Source organism: Salvelinus fontinalis, chromosome 4 (assembly GCF_029448725.1).
Source record: "Salvelinus fontinalis isolate EN_2023a chromosome 4, ASM2944872v1, whole genome shotgun sequence".
Classification (NCBI taxonomy): Eukaryota; Metazoa; Chordata; class Actinopteri; order Salmoniformes; family Salmonidae; genus Salvelinus; species Salvelinus fontinalis.
This window is the reverse complement of record NC_074668.1, coordinates 22,427,646-22,449,011: the sequence shown is the minus strand read 5'-3', so window position 1 is coordinate 22,449,011 and position 21,366 is coordinate 22,427,646. Positions and strand designations below refer to the sequence as shown.

Here is a 21,366-nt window from a genome sequence, read left to right as displayed (position 1 = left end):
ACACCAGACTCGTGGCGCGCATAACCAATCAGAGCCCTCTTGTGGCATGGCATTGTACGCTGTAAGAAGTTACGACACACCCTTCTCAATTTCAATTTAGAAAGGTTTTCATCTGCAGGGCAGCAAAGTACACAGCATTTAAATTTGTCAAGAACTTTACAACCTTAATTTACTGTGACACTGAGCTGTATTTCCATACAACCTTTTACAGCAATCACATGGATGGTTGTTTGCGTTGGCTATTTTAGCATGTAAATCTTGGTTGGACAAACAAACAAAAATTGTGGGATGCATGCCAGCAAAGCCACTACACAACACAACACTAAACAATACATTCATTGAACTATAAAGGTCAAAACGGTTCCCACAAACTGTTAGGGCCTACACAAAGCTGTCCCAACAGTAGAGCCCCAACACCTTACCACTGCTACACCTGGCTTTCAGCGGAGCCTTGTCTGTCAGCGAAACAGTTCATTCAGTCTCATTTACTGCCTTTAAAAAAAACATAGCTGATATGGCTGACTTGCTTATACAAATGTGGTTTCTACTGAAAATTGGGATACATATTATGGCATAAGGGGACAACAAGCAGATAAGAGGCAATCCGTAATCTTGATTTAGACGTTATTGAGCGAGCTAGGACGGACTTGGTCAACATAAATATTTGTTCAGCACTTTTGAAATGTACAGTGACAGAATTCAGAAGATGGTCCGTTCTTACATTATTCTCCCTGTACACCAAGTCAGAACTGTAGGATAAATACAGGGGGCATATAAGCAGACAATGAAAGCTCTTACAATATTTGATGATTACATTTCTCTAAAACAGGCTATAGGCTACATGTCCACCACCAAGTCAGAACAGTAGGCTAAGTTATGAGGGGGAAAGGGACCAAATTATTAGGGTGAGGCACATGGGCTATTAACAACTTACTACACAACATACACTTAGTATTACTTTCTTAGCTACAGTATACATATCTCCCTGGCATATTACATCATTTATGCAGCAGCATACAGTACAATGCACTTTTGGACTCACCTTGTTGTGTTGTGTTCACTTAAACAGGAATTTGCGTGGCGGTTCTTCTTTTGGGCAAATTATGTCATCAAACTTTGTCATCAAAGTCTGACATTCTCTAGATTTATAGTGTTTTCAAGACAACTGGGAACTCTGAAAAAAACAGGCTGAATAATGCTCTTCAGGTCGGAGATTTAGAAAGAGGTCAGAGTTCCCGACTTGGAATTCCAAGTTGCACTACAAAACATATTTTCCCAGTCGGAGCTCATTTTTTTTCAGAGTTCCCAGTTGTCTTGAACTCATTGAAGTCTGAGATTTCCCAGTTCTGAATTTCCAGTTGTTTTGAACTCGGCAAAAGTCATGCTGGATTGACAGCATCGCCAATGCAGTCAACCTTTTCTGGCTCATGGTGTTGCTTGTGAATGTTTATCCTTTTAAGCTTGGAAAAGAGACCCTTCAACCCAGACTTGGACCACACACCCATTCCACTGAATAGCAGGCTAGTGATTGCCTTGCAACGCTTGCAGATAGCCACTGATTATTTTTCCAAACCACTCATTGTTGAATTTGTGATTTCCAACTTGTGTAATGTTTATGTCCAATGGCCAATGAGCACTGATACGTTTTATCTATAATTTCTCTTCATATGACAAGGATTGAAAATTATTTGCCAGTAGATTGTTGACTTTATTCATGATGATGATTGTTTGTCTAGCTTGCTAGCTAAGATTTTGATAGTATGATGTTGACATAATCAGTCTAATCAAAGCTACGGTATGTGATTTGACGTAATTTTATCTGTGGCCAATGACCTTGACCCTTCTTGGATGGGCACTTCTAATGTAACTCTATGTGAGCACCCAAGCAGTTTAGAATTTTTGAGCTCTCCACGTAGATCTTGTAGTGACATAGAGTCCCCATGAGTAACAGAACACTGAGCCAATCATTGGGCACCTAGAGTACATTCCCGACCCTTACGCTCCGTATTTTCAACTGGCTGCACCACCACCACAGAAAGCATTGAGCTAGGCTGAAACACCTGCGTTTTAGAGCTGCCTTACTCAGGAAAACAAAAAAAGAGACCACGTTTGTATGCGGTTTTATTAACTCAATGTTGTTGTTTTTTTACGTTGTATGCAAACTGATATGTGATGTATTCATGCAAAAATGGCATGCAAAACAGGTGGGGCTCAAGACAGGTGGGGCTCTGCCCTGAATGATGGGTCACCCCCGCTGAGCTCATAGAGTTCTGTCTTACTATCCAGGTCTGTGCACAAACAATTTGAGCTTCTACTTTTAAAAATCCACCTTTCCAGAAACAAGCTGTCCCCAGCTGTGCCCTGGACACCATATGTGAATTGATTGCCCCCCATCTATCTTCAGAGCTCGTGCAGCTAGGTGACCTAAACTGGGACATGCTCAACACCCCGGCCACCCTACAATCTAGCTTGATGCCCTCAATCTCACACAAATTATCAATGAATTTACCAGGTACATCCCCAAATCCGTGAACACGGGCACCCTCATAGATATCATCCTGACCAACTTGCTCTCCGAATACACCTCTGCTGTTTTCAACCAAGATCTCAGCGATCACTGCCTCATTGCCTGAATCCGTAATGGGTTCAGGCAAATCCAGATAGCTGATGTTCTGAAAGAGCTGCAAAATCTGGACCCCTACAAATCAGCCGGGCCAGACAATCTGGACCCTCTCTTTCTAAAATTATCTGATGAAATTGTTGCAACCCTTATTACTAGTCTGTTCAACCTCTCTTTCGTATCATCTGAGATTCCCAAAGATTGGAAAGCTGCCGCGATCATCCCCCTCTTCATCCCCCTCACTCTAGACCCAAACTGCTACAGACCTATATCTATCCTTGTAACGGTTCTCCTCTTCCTCTTCATCCGAAGAGGAGGAGCATGGATTGAACCAAGACGCAGCGTAATACTTAGACATGATGTTTAATAAACAAAACAGAAAACACGAACGAACACTTGAAGATACAAAACAAATAAACGATGTAGACAGACCTGAACGACGAACTCACATGAAACACGAAGAACGCATGAACACGAAAACTGCCTACATAAAACGAACGAACAAACAAAACCGAAACAGTCCCATGTGGCGCAACGACATACACAGACACAGGAGACAACCACCCACAACCAACAGTGTGAAAACACCTACCTTAATATGACTCTCAATTAGAGGAAACGCCAAACACCTGCCTCTAATTGAGAGCCATACCAGGCAACCCTTAAACAAACATAGAAACAGAAAACATAGACTGCCCACCCAAACTCACGTCCTGACCAACTAACACATACAAAACTAACAGAAACAGGTCAGGAACGTGACATACCCCCCCCCCCCCCCCTTAAGGTGCAAACTCCGGGCACACCAGCACAAAGTTTAGGGGAGGGTCTGGGTGGGCATCTGACCACGGTGGTGGCTCAGGCTCTGGACGAGGTCCCCACCCCACCATAGTCAATCCCAGCTTACTTCTCCCCCTCAGAATGGCCACCCTCCTATTCCACCCACCTAATATAAGAGGCAACACAAAAATAAGGGACAGCTCCGGGACAAGGTAGCTCAGGACAGAGAGGTAGGTCAGAATAGAGAGGTAGCTCAAGATAGAGAGGTAGCTCAGGATAGAGAGGTAGCTCAGGATAGAGGGGCAACTCCGGACTGAAGGGCAGCTCCGGACAGAGAGACAGCTCTGGACTGAGGGGCAGTTCTGGATACATGGCAGCTCTGGACGCTCATGGCTGGCTGACGGCTCTGGACGCTCATGGCTAGCTGACGGCTCTGGACGCTCATGGCTGGCTGACGGCTCTGGACGCTCATGGCTGGTTGACGGCTCTGGACGCTCATGGCTGGCTGACGGCTCTGGATGCTCATGGCTGGCTGACGACTCTGGACGCTCATGGCTCGCTGGCGGCTCTGGCAGATCCTGTCTGGTTGGCGGCTCTGGCAGATCCTGTCTGGTTGGCGTCTCTGGCAGATCCTGTCTGGTTGGCGGCTCTGGCAGATCCTGTCTGGTTGGCGGCTCTGGCAGATCCTGTCTGGTTGGCGGCTCTGGTAGATCCTGTCTGGTTGGCGGCTCTGGCAGATCCTGACTGACGAATGGCTCTAGCGGCTCCTGACTGACTAATGGCTCTGACGGCTCGGGACAGACGGGCGGCTCTAATGGCTCGGGACAGACGGATGGCTCAGACGGCACTGGGCAGACGGATGGTTCAGACGGCACTGGGCAGACGGATGGCTCAGACGGCACTGGGCAGACGGATGGCTCAGACGGCACTGGGGAGACGGATGGCTCAGACGGCACTGGGGAGACGGATGGCTCAGACGACGCTGGTGAGACGGATGGCTCTGGCCGGATGAGACGCACTGAAGACCTGGTGCGTGGTGCCGGAACTGGAGGCACCGGGCTAAGGACATGCACCTTCATGCTAGTGCGGGGAGCAGGGACAGGGCACACTGGACTCTCAAAACGTACTATTTGCCTGGTGCGTGGTACCGGCACTGGTGGCACCGGGCTGAGGGCACGCACATCAGGACGAGTACGGGGAGAAGGAACAGTGTGTACAGGGCTCTGGAGACGCACAGGTGGCTTAGTGCGTGGTGCCGGAACTGGAGGCACTGGGCTGGAGACACGCACCATAGGAAGAGTGCGTGGAGGAGGAACGGGGCTCTGAAAACGCACTGGAAGCCTGGTGCGTGGTGTAGGCACTGGTGGTACTGGGCTGGGGCGGGGAGGTAGCGCCGGAAATACCGGACTGTGCAAGTGTACTGGCTCCCTTGAGCATTGAGCCTGCCCAACCTTACCTGGTTGAATGCTCCCCGTCACCCGACCAGTGCGGGGAGGTGGAATAACCCGCACAGGGCTATGTAGGCGAACCGGGGACACCATGCGTAAGGCTGGTGCCATGTATGCCGGCCCGAGGAGACGCACTGGTGGCCAGATATGTAGGGCCGGCTTCATGACATCCGGCTCAATACTCAATCTAGCCCTGCCAGTGCGGGGAGATGGAATAACCCGCACCGGGCTATGCACACGTACAGGAGACACCGTGCGCTCTACTGCGTAACACGTCGTCTGCCCGTACTCCCGCTCTCCACGGTTAGCCTGGGAAGTGGGCGCAGGTCTCCTACCTGCCCTTGGCCCGCTACCTCTTACCCTCCCCCCCCAATACATTTTTGGGGTTTCTTCACGGGCTTCCGTGCTAGCCGCTTACCTTCATAAATCCGGTCTCTCTCTCCCGTTGACTCCGCTCTCCTAATCGCCTCCAGCTGTTCCCATGGAAGGCGATCTCTTCCGGCTCGGATCTCCTCCCATGTGTAGCAACCTTTTCCATTTAACACGTCCTCCCATGTCCACTGCTCGAACTCACGCTGCTTGGCTCTGGATAGGTGGGTGGTTCTGTAACGGTTCTCCTCCTCCTCTTCCCGAAGAGGAGGAGCATGGATTGAACCAAGACGCAGCGTGTTACTTAGACATGATGTTTAATAAACAAAACAGAAAACACGAACGAACACTTGAAGATACAAAACAAATAAACGATGTAGACAGACCTGAACGACGAACTCACATGAAACACGAAGAAAGCATGAACACGAAAACTGCCTACATAAAACGAACGAACAAACAAAACCGAAACAGTCCCATGTGGCGCAACGACATACACAGACACAGGAGACAGCCACCCACAACCAACAGTGTGAAAACACCTACCTTAATATGACTCTCAATTAGAGGAAAAGCCAAACACCTGCCTCTAATTGAGAGCCATACCAGGCAACCCTTAAACAAACATAGAAACAGAAAACATAGACTGCCCACCCAAACTCACGTCCTGACCAACTAACACATACAAAACTAACAGAAACAGGTCAGGAACGTGACAATCCTACCCTGCCTTTCTAAGGTCTTCGAAAGCCAAGTTAACAAACAGATTACCGACCATTTCGAATCCCACCATTTTTTATTTATTTATTTTATTTCACCTTTATTTAACCAGGTAGGCTAGTTGAGAACAAGTTCTCATTTACAACTGCGACCTGGCCAAGATAAAGCAAAGCAGTGTGACACAAACAACAACACAAAAGCTGTCATCAAGGTAAAGGGTGGCTACTTTGAAGAATCTATTTATATTTTGATTTGTTTAACACTTTTTTGGTTACTACATGATTCCATATGTGTTATTTCATAGTTTTGATGTCTTCACTATTATTCTACAATGTAGAAAATAGTAAAAAATAAAGAAAAACCCTTGAATGAGTAGGTGTGTCCAAACTTTTGAATGGTACTGTATATATATTGTTTTGTATCTATTTTTCTTTTTGTCTTTGTTTGTTTATTTGATAGAGAGATCAAGGTGAAGTATAGAGTGGTGAAATAGCAGTGGGCTGGATTAGAACCCATGCTGCAGCAGTACATGTGCACCGGAGACATGTGCATCTAGCGGCTAAACCGCTAAATCAACCACCCACAGCCTACTACTTTTAATGATCTAATAAATTCAATCAATCAAGAATAAATATACCTGTAAGGCTCCTGTCTAACTGTAAGATGTGTTGGTGTGTTGGTTCCCCTGGGCAGGAAAATGGTCAGAAAATCCCTGGTGGCTGGGCTGGTAGTTTTGCTGGTGGCTGCAGTGGGAGTGTTCGTGGGGGTGTTCATGGGGGTGGGAAACAAGAGCCCCATCTCCCCCTCAGACCATTTCTACTCCAAAGCTGCCGTGGCTGCAGATGCTGGAACGTGCTCTGAGGTGGGGAGGTAAGTAATGTTACACTAGCCAACTAATTCCTACTGAGATACAATGATTCATGGTACGCAGTCAAATGACAGGACATGATTAAGCTCTACAAGGAGTGTGTGTGTGTGTGTGTGTGTGTGTGTGTGTGTGTGTGTGTGTGTGTGTGTGTGTGTGTGTGTGTGTGTGTGTGTGTGTGTGTGTGTGTGTGTGTGTGTGTGTGTGTGTGTGTGTGTGTACCTAGGGACATTCTGAAGAGGAATGGCTCAGCGGTGGATGCATCTATCGCCGCCCTGCTGTGTGTTGGCCTCCTGAACGCTCACAGCATGGGCATTGGAGGGGGGCTCTTCTTCACGATCTATAACGCTTCCGCAGGTGAGTCAGTGTGTCCTCAAGCCTCCACAAATTAAAAAATGCTAATAAACACATCCATGTCTGCATTTTGTATCACTGCTCGACAGGGAAGGTTGAAACCATTGACGCGAGGGAGACAGCACCCATGAACGCGACAGAAGACATGTTTGGCAATAACACCCAGCTTTCTCGGAAAGGTACCAGTTCTACTGTTCTGGAATGTACGTCAGGTACAGGATAGGTTAGGCAGGTTCTGTGGTTCAATCCATCCTAAGATAACAGCTGAACAGTAATACGATAGCTGTAGTGTATCACAGTGAGATGGGGATAGAGAGAAGATAACACTGCGGGAATAGTAGAACCTTCTGGCATCCTCTTCCCTGGTTTTCCATCATTCTAAGGAACATTGGGTCTAAATGTCTCCATCATATGCATGGCTACAACAAGAGGGCAACAGTTTCATCTGTCAAAATGAGGAAATATACTGATATGTATTTCAAATCCTTTGTGAGCAGGGTTTCAACTTTGTGCAAATGGTGGTAAAGTCTTCTCTGCATAACAGGTGGATTGTCTATTGCCATTCCTGGGGAGATCCGTGGTTACGAAATGGCACACAGGAGACATGGCAGGCTGCCATGGAAGGAGCTGTTTGAGCCAAGCATTGCTTTGGCACGCATCGGTTTCCCTATAGGCAAAGCCCTGGCCAAAGCCATCTCCAAGAACAAGGACGCTATTCAAGGAGATGCCAACATGTGGTGAGGACAGGACAAACACTGAAATGTTGTGGTTTTTTATCTGTAAATGCAATATTACAACTACAACCACTTCTATAAATGTACCTTTTAATATCAGCGTGAATGTAATGCACTTTGAAGTGCTGTAATAGGATTAGTTGATTTTTATCACAGAGTACCACATATTTCAACCAATAAAATGTGATTATTTTGATGTCATTCATGGCTTCCTCTGTGATTTATTATGACCACTGATGATGTATTTGATTGGCCACTGTAAAACCTATGATGACAAAGCGATGGGAATTCTGGTCCTTTTATTCTATGGGTTTGCTTGAATAACTCCTGATAATAAGTTCTCTGTTCTTGATTTTGTATTCCAGTGAAGTGTTCTGTGACTCCCAGAAAAACATCCTGAAGGAAAATGACATCGTTAAATTTCCCAAACTAGCAGACACCTACGAGAGGATAGCAGAGGAGGGACCGAATGTTTTTTACAATGGGACAATGGCACAGACAATTGTGGATGACATCCAGGCAGCAGGTCTTTATATTTGTGCATTATAAAATCCTATTACATCTCATCATTCTTGTTGTACACTATGAGGATGATCAAGCGAGACAGATCTTATAGGCAGTGTGTCGATGTGCTTCTTGAGCAGTTATTTCCTCTTCTCAGGTGGGATTATAACCCTGGAGGACCTGCTCGAGTACCGGCCTGTGTTGAATGAGAACCCACTGAAGCTGACCGTGGGAGAGTACACCATGCGCGTCCCAGACGCCCCCTCCAGCGGCCCAGTCCTGGCACTCATACTCAACATAGTGGACGGTGAGCAGCAGCCTAGCTAACTCTGAGTCTGAACTCAGCCATGCAGACCAGAGGATTTCAGGTTTCCTTCCCCTGTCAGGTTTCCTTCCACTGTATTCCGCTTGGACACTGTTTCCACCCCCTCCGTAACGACCACCAACCCTATACACTAATTCAGCCACAGTTAATTCACCAGGGGCCTCATTTATAAACGTTGCATATGCACAAAATATGCCCCAAAACATGCATGCACCAGTTTTCACTCAAAAGTTGACATTTATAAAAACTGAAGTTGACTGTGAGAATGTGCTTATCCTCTCGTAAACTTTAGACCATACGAAGGCACAGTTTGCAGGGGTTGAAGTATTGCATTGCAAGAAGGCAACAGTAGCCTAGTAGCCTTGTCCAAATGGGGAATAAATTATGTCTTATTCATGACAAAAAAACATGTAGCTAAATATAATAAAAAGATGCAATAATTTGCTGTTAGTGAAGAAGAGCGAAAATAAAGTTCTTGACATTTTCCGAATTGACTGACCTTCATGTCTTAAAGTAATGATGGACTATCATTTCCCTTTGCTTATTTGAGCTGTTCTTGACATAAAATGGACTTGGTCTTTTACCAAATACAGCTATCTTCTGTATACCAACACTACCTTGTCACAACACTCACTCACAACACTTGGTTCAAATGCGTTAAGAAGGATGAAATTCCACAAATTAACTTTTAACAAGGCACACCTGTTAATTGAAATGCATTCCAGGTGACTACCTCATGAAGCTGGTTGAGAGAATGCCAAGAGTGTGCAAAGCTGTCATCAAGGCAAAGGGTGGCTACTTTGAAGGATTTCAAATATAAAATATTTTGATTTGCTTTACACTTTTTTGGCTACTACATGATTCTATATGTGTGATTTCATAGTTTGATGTCTTCACTATTATTCTACAATGTAGAAAATAGTAAAAATAAAGAAAAACCTTGGAATGAATAGGTGTGTCCAAACTTTTGACTGGTACTGTACATTAAATCTACTGTATCGCTGATAAATGAACAAATTGTTATTCTTTAGGCTGAAATATTACATCAATATTTTTGGTGTTTTTTTCTTCAGGGTATAATTTTACTGGCACGAGTGTCTCTACGTCCGAGAAAAGGACTTTGACATATCACCGTATCGTGGAAGCATTCCGATTTGCTTATGCCAAGAGAAGCAGACTAGGGGACCCACGCTATCTCAATATCACTGATGTGAGAACCCTGAATCCCATTTTTCAAATACACAGTTTCACTCACAAATATATATTTGACTTTGAAATAAAGATGGTTTGTAGTTGTTTAAAGAATAGGCTGTTCACCAACGGAATTCCTATTTTTTTTACTGATGATTTCATCTTCTCTCCAGCTCATCCACAACATGACCTCAGACTACTTTGCTGATGGGATCAGGAGTAAGATCACAGATGACACCACTCATCCCGACAGCTACTATGAGCCAGATTATTCTGTCCCCGACAATCACGGGACAGCACACCTGTCCATCATAGCAGAGGATGGAAGTGCTGTGGCTGCCACCAGCACAATCAATCTATAGTAAGATTCCTACAAGGCAAGACCTCCTGAGACAATAGGACTGATGAATACACAATGCTACAGGGTAGATTATAGATATCCAGAGACAGATCATTAATATAGCATACGTGCACTCTAAACACCCTTTGCTTGCCGATGGTCTTACTGAGGATTCTCTGTTTTCATTTAACCGTAAAATAACATTCATAGGATACGTAACTCCTATCATTTCCCATCTTCAGTTTTGGCTCCAAAGTCATGTCCCGATCAACTGGCATCATTTTCAATGATGAGATGGATGACTTCAGCTCTCCATACATCACCAACGGCTTGGGAATCCCTCCATCTCCTAACAACTTCATCCAGCCTGGTGAGATAGTATAGGAACTAAAATCAATATCCTTATTGCCGGTAAGCTACTGAAAGTTCTCAATTTATACATGGCCCCAATTTGAGCCTTGGCTGGTTTGTTTTCTGAGAATAACTTTGAATATTTAGCTGTCTCTCTGTTTTAGGTAAAAGGCCTCTATCTTCTATGTGCCCAACTATTATCTTGGACAAAGACAATAGAGTGAAAATGGTGGTGGGAGCCTCTGGTGGAACAAAGATCACCACAGCGACAGCCCTAGTAAGTCTTGAGCCATACAAATAAATTGATAATCTAAAACAGATAAAGCCTACACATGACAGCCATCTATCCTTACATTGTGATATTGTGATGAATCAGAGTATAAGTAGCTTCCTTTTCACATTTACATAGGTGATTCTGAATTCCTTGTTCTTTGACTACGACCTCAAAAAAGCTGTGGCACAACCTCGAATTCACAATCAACTTAACCCAAATATGACAGTAGTGGAGCATGGCTTTGAAAAGGTGGGTAATTTTGTACAATGTTGCATAGAATATTGTTCGATAAAAAAATACAAATTCATTTGAAAAAGCTTTTGGGTAACTGAAATGTAATCTGTGTGTGTGTGTAATAGAGTGTATTAGATGGTCTGGTACAGAAGAACCATGTCACAGAGCTGCTGATGACTCCTGGATCAGTAGTTCAGGCGGTGGTGCGACAGGGGGAGCGGCTCTGTGCTGAGTCCGACCCCAGAAAAGGGGGTTATCCAGCGGGCTACTGAGTCTCCATAAAGAAACAGGGACATTAAGAGACAGGGCCATAGAGGCCATGTATCTGCAATGAGACGCAAACAATGGCTCCTCAAGGAGGCACAGCCACTTTTTCTTCAGCCTAAATTCATTTCAAGACCTGGAAAATGACTTTACCCCACATCAATACCTCCTCCCTTCACACCAAATAATCGGCAACATTTCTGCTTTTATTTCAGTATTATTTATTTTTGTGTTTTGAAAAAGAAGTGCGATTGCAACTCTGAGAGTGGCATTTTTTAAATCCTTGCTGTATCAAGAGATCATTGTCAATTATCCTAAAGAAAGAAGTGTATTTATGCAATGCAGTGGGGTAGCAGAACGCTGCACTGTAACTGTCGTTTCCTGCTGGATGTAAATACCAATGGGCCAGAACTGAAATGGACGCCATGGATCCCCTGATGTACATTCTGAAATAGTTTGCTTATGAAATATTAGCCAACATATTAGTCAAATTACTCTGTGATGATGAGCAATCATTCTGTTTGACAGAAAAATAGGCATTTGTCTGAGATTTAAGAAAGGTCATGTTTTAGGGGATAATGTGAACACCAATATGAAAGGTTGTCAAAGTAGTTTGTCTCTGTCCATTGAATAAATCAAATATAGAGAAATTACTGTTTTGTCTCTCCATCAAGGAAAAATGGTCTGTATGTTTTAACCATGTAAAATACCACAGTTGGTCACTGAAAACTCCTCGACTTCCACCTCAGGTCTTAACAGGTCAGGTTGTCAGATCTGTTTGTGCTTTATGGGTTGGCTAAAGCACAAACAGATCTGGCAACCAGGCTACAGGTCTACCATCTGCCTTATGAAGATGTTGGTCACAGGTAGCTACATTTTTATTTTCATGAGAATTCTGATCTGTAACTCTAAAATGGTGATTTCTGTTTTACTGATTTCATCTCAACTCTGCCCATTGCCCATGGGGGCCTGCTGTTAATAAGGGCTCAAATATGGCTGCCATTGACCTATTCAAATGGTATTTTTTTTTTTTCTTTGTGATGAGGATTGTTAAAAAGACACATTTTTAATGTTTAATATCGAGTAAGTGAATGTAGTGTATTTAAAAACAATACATGTGCAGTTATATATTTTTAAACTTGCAATGTTCTCATGCCATGCTTGTTGCCATGCTTGTTATTAAACATTTTAAACAAATACATATTTCACATTACTCTGCCTGTTCCCCATATTCTTAGGGACATCCTTCTCTGCTTTGATAACTGTAACCTAACTGCTGAACTAATGTTACTGTGGTATGAAATCAAATTATTGAAGCAAGGTTTTAGCAGAACATTTTAAAGTACACAATATGTTAATAACAGCTACATTATGTCTAACCAACTGACTGAAGTACCATTTCATACAAAAACATTTGGCCTTTAACAGTTTGAAGAACAAAATACCCAGCAGTTTCCTTCTGACAAATCTTGGCAAGATGTGGCATTTGGCACCAGCTGTGGCTTCTACAAAAACCTCCAATTGGATTAATCACTGAAGCCATTGAACTGCCTGTGCTTCCATAGACCAGTGAAGTATAGGAAGCTAAATAGACAATAAATCACACGTATAGGACTCACCCTAAATACTTCCTCTCTATCAAATTGCTCTTCTCTTTTATGAGGTTCTCAATAACTGAAAAGACAAGCATGCTAATAGACCTCACCAGTAGGACCATAGGTGGCAAAGTTGGTGACTTGGCAGTTGAATAAAGAGTCAAACATTTAACAACATAGATGTGAAAATCTCCATGAGAATGATATACACTAAATATACAAAACATTAGGAACACCTGCTCTTTCCACGACATATACTGACCAGGTGAATCCAAGTGAAAGCTATGATCCTTTATTGATGTCACTTCAAAATCAGTGTAGATGAAGGGGATGAGACAAATTAAAGGAATGTGGCCTGAGACCCTTTCTGTGTAAACTCTACTCTCTGCTTCCTTGTGAGAGCGAAATTATTCATATTCAGTCAGACAGCATTCGGCCTGTGGGCAGATGGGAAAGGATGGCTAATGAAGCTATACATTATATACATAAATAGTAAAGCAAGTGTTTTTCAACCTTTGACACAGCTCATCTTAACTGTGCTAATAGAACATATCCCATACCCCCGACTACTGTGATCCTCATGACAGCACAGGCCTGAACAGTCTAGTGTCAATGTTAAGGCTCAGTGCTCACATACAGGGGAGGCCACTGGTGCAGAGAACATCTAGCGTCAATGATCACATAGCCCATCTAGAGTTGTCTGATGAAAAGACCGGCCATTCCACGGCTGCAGCTCTCTTCATCTCCAGAGATATAAACACGCACACACACAAGAGCAGAGTGAATTATGCAGCGTGTGTATATTTACTGTGTGTATTTACACAGGCTCTGTCCCCTTTCTGTTCCATGAGGCCCACCATCTCTGTGTTTATAGAGTGAGGTAGCTAAACATGCCTGGGGCCTTACAGAGTGCTTCTTGTGCAAACATTCAGAAACATACAGCTTCAATTGTAGAACTTTCACACCTGGACTAAACCTACATGTTAATGGTAAGAGTGATTGGGCAATTGAACAGAAAAACTTTCTTCCTGTCTAATGTAAACTGTTGAAATCAACCAAAAAAGTTCAAGTAATGATGACAATGCATTTTTCATGCGAGAGGGACATGAAGAATTTATGAAAAACAAACCCACTCAAATGTTAAATAGTCAATTGCCTTTTACCTAAGTTGGTTCTAGTTTGTACCTCTGAAATGGTTAAAGAGCCAGAATGAAATATTTGAAGGCTCAGGGCTGTTTCAGCATGTCACTGCTTCCTTTCAGTAATAAGACTTCTGTGTTTGCAAACCAACGTTAGGTAATGTTTTAAATGCTATTAGACTAAGCTTCTTCTGTATACAAACCAAAGGGCAATTAAGGATATTCAAAAGATCCAAATTGTTTCACAAGACCTTTTCTTGGATCAGTGTCATTATGAAGAGACAATGTGAACGTAGTGGCGCTCATGACTGGCACATTTAAAAATGACCACTCAGAGGTTGCATAAATCTACACCAGACTAACCAAAACAATATGCAGTGTCATTGCTTAACTCAGTTTCCCACAGAATGTGTTACGTTATGACACACACACAGAGATCTAATTTCAGTTAATCTAAGAACTATCCCATTAAAATTAGGAAATATTTTCACTTCATTAAAATAGTTGAAATTACATTGTTCATTGGCATGCTCTAACTGAAGAATAATCACCTTGCTCTCTAAAACGTATTCATCTTCTGCCCGGCTCTGATATTACGGTCATTCATCACATCGTGTGGTGGGTAAAACTGACTCTCCCTGACAGCTCGGGTAAGCCTTCCTCATTCTATAAGCATAGATGATTAGATGCTCTATGCTAGACATCTTTGTCTTGACCTCTGATGAGATCCCACCACTGGGAAAAATATGTTGATGATATCTATTCTATTGACATCCTACAACAGAGGCAATGACAACCTCGAAAGGATTCTTTCCTGAATAAGGTTAAACTCCTTGTTGACTACTAGTATGTACCCTATGCTGAAATTCAAATACTATGTGGGTGTTATGTATGCAAATTAAAATACACAAAAATTGTGGGGAGGCCCAGCCAGGCTGCACTTTTTCTCCAATAGCTGTGATCGCCATCTAGTGGTAGTGTAGTCAGAAACATTTTCAGGTGGAACAAATTAGTGATTTTCAGGTTCGCAGTTTCACAAGAAAAAAGGACAACAAACTTGGGAGATAAGATTAGAGACACTTGAAGTTTGATCTTTATATTGTATAAAAATGATACACGTTTGCAATGTAAATTGGGAGTGCCTAAACCAGTTGTTTCTCTACTAATGCAGCAATTTGAAACAAAAGATAGCATGAAATGTGAAGTCCATGACAAAGAGAGTACACCAGTATATGTACTGGTCTGTGTTAGGGTGGTGAAGACAGGGTGGTGATGACTGTTCAGAGTCGCATGGCGACGGCTGCCCCCGCGCCTGCAGCTCCTGGTCCAGCAGGTGGAACAGCATGGCACATTTGTTGCATTGGGGGGTTTGGCCCAGGGTGTGGTGCAGTCGGGCCTGCAGGTAGTGGATGTCCCACAGACACCCCTTACGGTCCAGCATGGAGAAGTAGGCTACAGCCTCAACCAGCGTCTGCATAGCCAGGCCCAGACCTGGAGGGAGACAACAGGGAATCAGACGTTTGGGTTGTGTAAATATCCAAAATTATAGTGTAATTCTCATTGCTGATACTGCTTATGTGACTCAAAAGAAAATACAATGCGGAGAGACTCCTATGTGTACTCAAATGGTAAAGTCCTCCTAACCACCAACAAACATTTACATTTCTTTGAGACAGTGATATGAAGCTTTGTTGTTGGGGATGTGTGGTACGTGCATGCCTCTGACCACTGGGCTGGGACCCAGCAGTGGCCACCTGACAGTGGGCTGCCAGCATCAGAGCTCTGCCCTTATCCATGACTGCTCATGGGCCAGGATGGGATAATGAAGGACACCCAGAGTCTGTTCCAACACTCCCAGTATCAACTGGACAGGTGACAGAAAACAACACAAACTATTGATGGAGTTTTTAAATATAACCCAGTATGAATTTCCTTGTTTTGCCTACATGTGGGAGTTTGCTTTGCATACAGTATGCAGTTCCATCAAGAGATTAAGATCAAGAGATTAAAGATTTGTATATCTGAGAATATGTGTATACACCAAGCATACAGTGGTATGTAGGCCATGCCAGGCTTACATATTGCCTGCACCTGAGTGAAGGCCAGGTGCAGGATAGTCAGAGACCAGGGCATGTAGATGGTGCTGTCTGGCCAGGGCCTGCAGCAAGAGAGCAAGGGCTGTGGCAACACCTGACAACTCTCAATGCAACTCTGCAATGGCCAGCATCACCCTGCACAAGGCACACACACAAATATAAACACAGCCACACAATCCTTAGCCAAACAAATACTGTAGCTTTGACAAATTGATAAACACATATTCAAACAACATTCTAGGACTCCATCGACAGAGGAGGTCTGGTGTTTTTATTTAGTGTCCTGGCCTACCTGATGATCATCTCTGAGTACTTGGTCTTCTCACAGTTCAGCTGCAGCCTCTGCAGGATACTGTACGCTTTAGTGGTCCGGTTCAGCGCCTTCGGCACTTGAGCTTTCCTGTTAACACAACACATATACAGGTAACTGCCAAAATAAAGGAAACACCCACATAAAGTGTCTTAATAGAGCGTTGGGCCACCACGACCCGCCAGAACAGCCTCAATGCACCTTGGCATAGATTCTACAAGAGTCTGGAACCCTATTGAAGGGATGCGACACCATTCTTTGACAAGAAATTCCATCATTTGGCGTTTGTTGATGGTCAAAGAACTCGGGTGCCGCTCCAGAATCTCCTATGTGTTCAATTAGGTTGTGAAGACAGACAGCCATGCATATGGTTTACATAGTTTTCATGCTCATCAAACCATTCATTGACCACTTGTGCCCTGTGGATGGGGGCATTGTCATCCTGGAAGAGACCACTCCAATCAGTATAGAAATTATTCACCATAGGTTAAAGGTGATCACTCAGAATGGCTGTGAATGTATTGCCGTTTAACTTGCCCACTAAGGGGTTGAGTAGACCAAAACCATTAAAGAAAAATGTACCCCACACCACAAGAGCCGCCAGAACCCTCATTTCCTCAAGTGTTTCCCTAATTTTGGCAGTACCTGTACATACAGTAAACTAGAACAGTGGTTCCCAAACTCTGGGACCGAGGGGTTGGCGGGGGAGGGGGGGACTCAGCACGGCTTTAAACTTACTCTTGAAAGTTGTTATAGTAGAATGCACAAGGTGCAATTTCAAAATTGGGTAGTGCATCATCAGTTTTCCTCTTGTCATGTCAGTCATTGTATACCTTAGAGAGCTATTTATAACTTGTCAGAAAAGTCCAGATCAACAAGCCCATGTCAGCTAATGTTATTATTTTTATTTATTTTTATTTTAGCCCATATATATTGCTGTAATTTTTTTGTGACTCAAATATCACATGAATACACAGTAGACATGGCAAAATGCATAGAATTGCAAGAAAATGTGCACAATTTTCTTTGCACCCCATGACAAATTGTGTAGAATTGCAGAAAATAAGCTTTAAACCGGCAAACTTATCTTCACCAACAAGGGGGGTGTGAACAGTTTGTCATGAACAGTGCCTATAGAAACAGACGAGACGCGTGCACAGGGGAGGGGGGGGGGGTTCCCAATGCTGGAAGGGGGGCCTGAGTGAAAAAGTTTGGCAACCCCTGAACTAGAACACTGGAAGAAAGTGTAAAGGTGTTCTGAGTCAAGACACTTCCTTAGCTATAGAGACTCTCTGCTTTGTTAAAGGCAGCAATGGCTGTGACATGGGGCTCTGCCAAGTGGTATTTCCCATCATTCATTGCTCTGTCAAACTGGATCTTGAGGTCACATAGCATCAACAGCTGGGTGATAGAGGAGACAAACCTTTACAATTGACTAAAGTCCACATCATACCAGCCATGTCGGTGCCATTGCCAACTATAAGGAGGCAATGGTGATTCTGTATACTATATCGATAGAAAAGTGCCAAACATGGTGATCGAGGTCAAGTCTAAAGTTGATGGATAGAGATGAGTAGGAGTTCAGATTGCCTCACCATGGCATGTTGGGTGTGAGGGGGAAACTGCTCCTTCAGATGCTTCAGGACCTCAGACACAGCCCCATACAGGCCCTGGAGGGAGAGAGGGACAGGAACTAAAACAAGTCTCACTCACAGTCAGTACCAGTGCACATCTCCTGAGATGTAATCTGGATCACATCAATGCTTGTGAAACAGCCCTGAGGGACATGTGACAGAAGACAGATACACGGTGGAGCCAGAGACAGAAGTGGAGCCAGAGAGAGGTGGGAAGAGGTGTACTAACTACAGTATCTGTTCAGCATGCAGCTCAGCCAGGTGGCAGAGGGAATTGTGGTTCACATTGCTGCCAAATATGTGAGTGACAACCAGGTTTTGTTATTTTTTATTAAATTCATTGCAGTTTGAATCTTTTATTTTTAGTGTGGACTCAGGGAATGTCAGGGAATGTCAGAATGAGTGAAGGAGACCCACCTCTTGCCATTCATCATCCATATGGATGTAGTCTGAGCCAGGCTGATGTCTATGAGCTCTGACAGGCTGTGCTTCCAGCACTTTGCAGGATGTCTGTGTCCTTCAGAGCATCCATGAGCTCATGGTCTGTCTTGCCCTGGATCGCCCCCTGCTGGACCAGGGACTGAATGCCCAGATATGCCACGTACTGAGGAGAGAAAATCAAATGAAAGGAAAGCCCCTCTGAAAACTATTTTATTTGTCACATGCTTCATAAACAACAGGTGTAGACTTAACAGTGAAATACTTATTTACGGGTCCTTTCCAACAATGCAGAGTTACAAAAAAAGATATATATATATTTACAGAAAAATAGTGTTAAGAGGAATTATTACACAGTGAACAACAAATAACAATAATGAGTAAAAATAACATGGCTATATACAGGGAGTAACAGTACTGAGTCAATGTGCAGGGGTACAAAATAATTGAGGTAGCTATGTAGAAATAGGTAGGGATAAAATGACTAGGCAACAGGATAGACAATAGGAAGTAGTAGCAGCGTATGTGGTGTGTGTGTGTGTATGTGTGTGTGTGTGTGTGTGTGTGTGTGTGTGTGTGTGTGTGTGTGTGTGTGTGTGTGTGTGTGTGTGTGTGTGTGTGTGTGTGTGTGTGTGTGTGTGTGTGTGTGTGTGTGTGTGTGTGTGTGTGAGTGAGGTATCAGTATGCATGTGTGTGCGTGTTGGCATATGTAGCGTGTGTGTGTATTTGTGTGTGGGGATGTCAGTAGAAGCATGTGTGAGTGTGTGGGTAGAGTCCAGTGTGTGTGGGTGCATAGAGTCAGTGCAAAAAAGGGTCATTGCAGGTAATCCGGGTAGACATTTTATTAGCCATTTAGCAGTCTTATGGCATGGGGGTAGAAGCTGTTCAGGGTCTTGTTGGTTCCAGATTTGGTGCACTGGTAAGGAGGATGGTGGTAATGTGAGGGTTAGTAATCACCTGGATCTACTGAACCGCCATAGAGTCAGGAAACTGAGAGGATATTGCATAAAACGGTAAGTAAACCTGAAGTGCTCCAGTCTCATCTGCAGGCATATGAAATTCTTACCAGTAGACAGAAGTGGACGGCCATTTTCACAGAGTCTTCAGTTAGCGCAGAGCTGTCAGGTCCTTTCATCTGTTCCAGCGTGTAAAGCCAACTCTGAAAGAGACAAATACATTCATGGATGATTACACAGGTACAGTATTGGTGCTGAGAAAGTGAAATAGACACTGACCAACCTTGACTACACATTGTGTAAATACTGTATGTTGGGCATATAACACAAACGTAAAAGCTCCTACCAGGCAGTGCTGCAGGCACACGTGATCATTGGACTCCTGGGCGATGCGGATTGCCTCATGTAGAGCCAGGTCAGCCTGTTGACTGAGTCAAGAGTTGGAGTTGATTTTCATTTTGACATGAATCAATATTGCATACATAAATTGCAACTGATATTGATACAGACTTTCCATATCTATGCCCATCACTACTCACTAGTGACCAAAGCGACAGTGCAGTGCTGCCAGGTTGAGGGCAGCGTAGCGGAGACTTCAAGGTCTCAAATAGGGAAAATGAGAAATATGCAAACTGCAAAGGATAAGCTGATGACACAGTACTCCCCTCTACTACCACCTCTACTTTTAATAACTCATGCAGTGGTGCTGTGTCCAGCTCCTCCTCCTCCATCCTCTCCCCTACAGTCTCCTCTGTGCTGGTGAGGTCCATGTCAGAGTCATCTGCAGTCAGGGCAGGCAGCCCCACCTGGCCATCACCAGGCTGGGCGTAGTGACTGTGGTAGTAGTGCTGCAGGGCTTTGTACAGTTTGTACACCTGTTTGAAGGGCAGCTTGATGTAGGCCAGGAGCATGTGTCTCATGAACAGACCTAAAAACATAGAGGACGCAGTCATGATGAGAGACTAGCATTCAGTGAGCAATCCTACAATCTGTCCCATAAATTCAAAGGAAATTCATATAGCAGTGCTCTCTAACTAGACACAGTGTTCGTTTGATCTGACCTTTGGCTCAAATGATGTGTACTTGCCAAAAACACTGGTCTTAAATGCCTCAGAATCAATAGTACTGAAAGGAGTGGGGAGGGTGACATGCAGCACTGACCTCTTACATTACAGGCCTAGGTAACTGCAGTTGAATCGAGGACTCATCCATACTGGAGTTTCACAGCATATGCTGTTTGAGGGCAAAATTCTTCCAGTCTTCAGGAATTGGCCATGAGTCAAGTCTGGACCCTAATACACAGACAAAACCTATGATAAAGAAAAGCAAGCAATTTACAGTGGAAAGTAGAAGCTGTAAAGGTGAACAATAAGCTATTCCAACCTGTTGTAGAGGCAGGATGAGTTTGTTCAAGCGTCTTCTTTCCCGAAGAGCAATTGTTTTTGACGTGGTCATCTCGTACAGTAGGCCAGAACGAAGATGTTGTACGGAGTCACCCAATCTCTGATGCCAAACACGTTGGCATGGACCACCCCATTGGTCATCATTGGGTTGAAATACAAACTTTCATGTACGCTTGACATTGTTTAAATTGAAAAGTTAACTAGCTAAGTTAGCTTCTAAATATTATAAAGTTACTTTTCAACAACCTTGTATGAAGCTAAATAATCAAGAAAAACATGCATCAATTTGCAAACCATGTTATCAAGCTACTGTAGCTAGCAAACGTTAACTAGCTAGACTGATTTCCTTGCTTATTAGTTAACTACTTGAGAGACTAGCTACCTATCTTATACTGTAGTGAGCAATTTTGAAGTCTGCAACA

At 43.8% G+C, this 21,366-nt stretch overlaps 1 protein-coding gene and 1 pseudogene across 1 annotated transcript; one reads left to right on the top strand and one right to left on the bottom strand.

Annotated features, from left to right (window-relative positions):
• The first annotated feature begins 6,634 nt into the window (after window positions 1–6,634).
• Window positions 6,635–12,023, top strand: LOC129852771 (glutathione hydrolase 1 proenzyme-like). The gene is made up of 12 exons (XM_055918430.1): window positions 6,635–6,807; window positions 7,029–7,159; window positions 7,246–7,335; window positions 7,701–7,893; window positions 8,256–8,416; window positions 8,552–8,701; window positions 9,793–9,929; window positions 10,084–10,271; window positions 10,493–10,620; window positions 10,766–10,878; window positions 11,011–11,124; window positions 11,235–12,023. The coding sequence occupies exons 1-12, from the start codon at window positions 6,635–6,637 to the stop codon at window positions 11,379–11,381; spliced, it is 1,725 nt and encodes a 574-aa protein (XP_055774405.1). The 3' UTR covers window positions 11,382–12,023.
• Window positions 12,024–15,192: 3,169 nt separating this feature from the next.
• LOC129852831 (anaphase-promoting complex subunit 5-like) lies at window positions 15,193–21,085 on the bottom strand (annotated as a pseudogene).
• Between the last annotated feature and the right edge of the window lie 281 nt (window positions 21,086–21,366).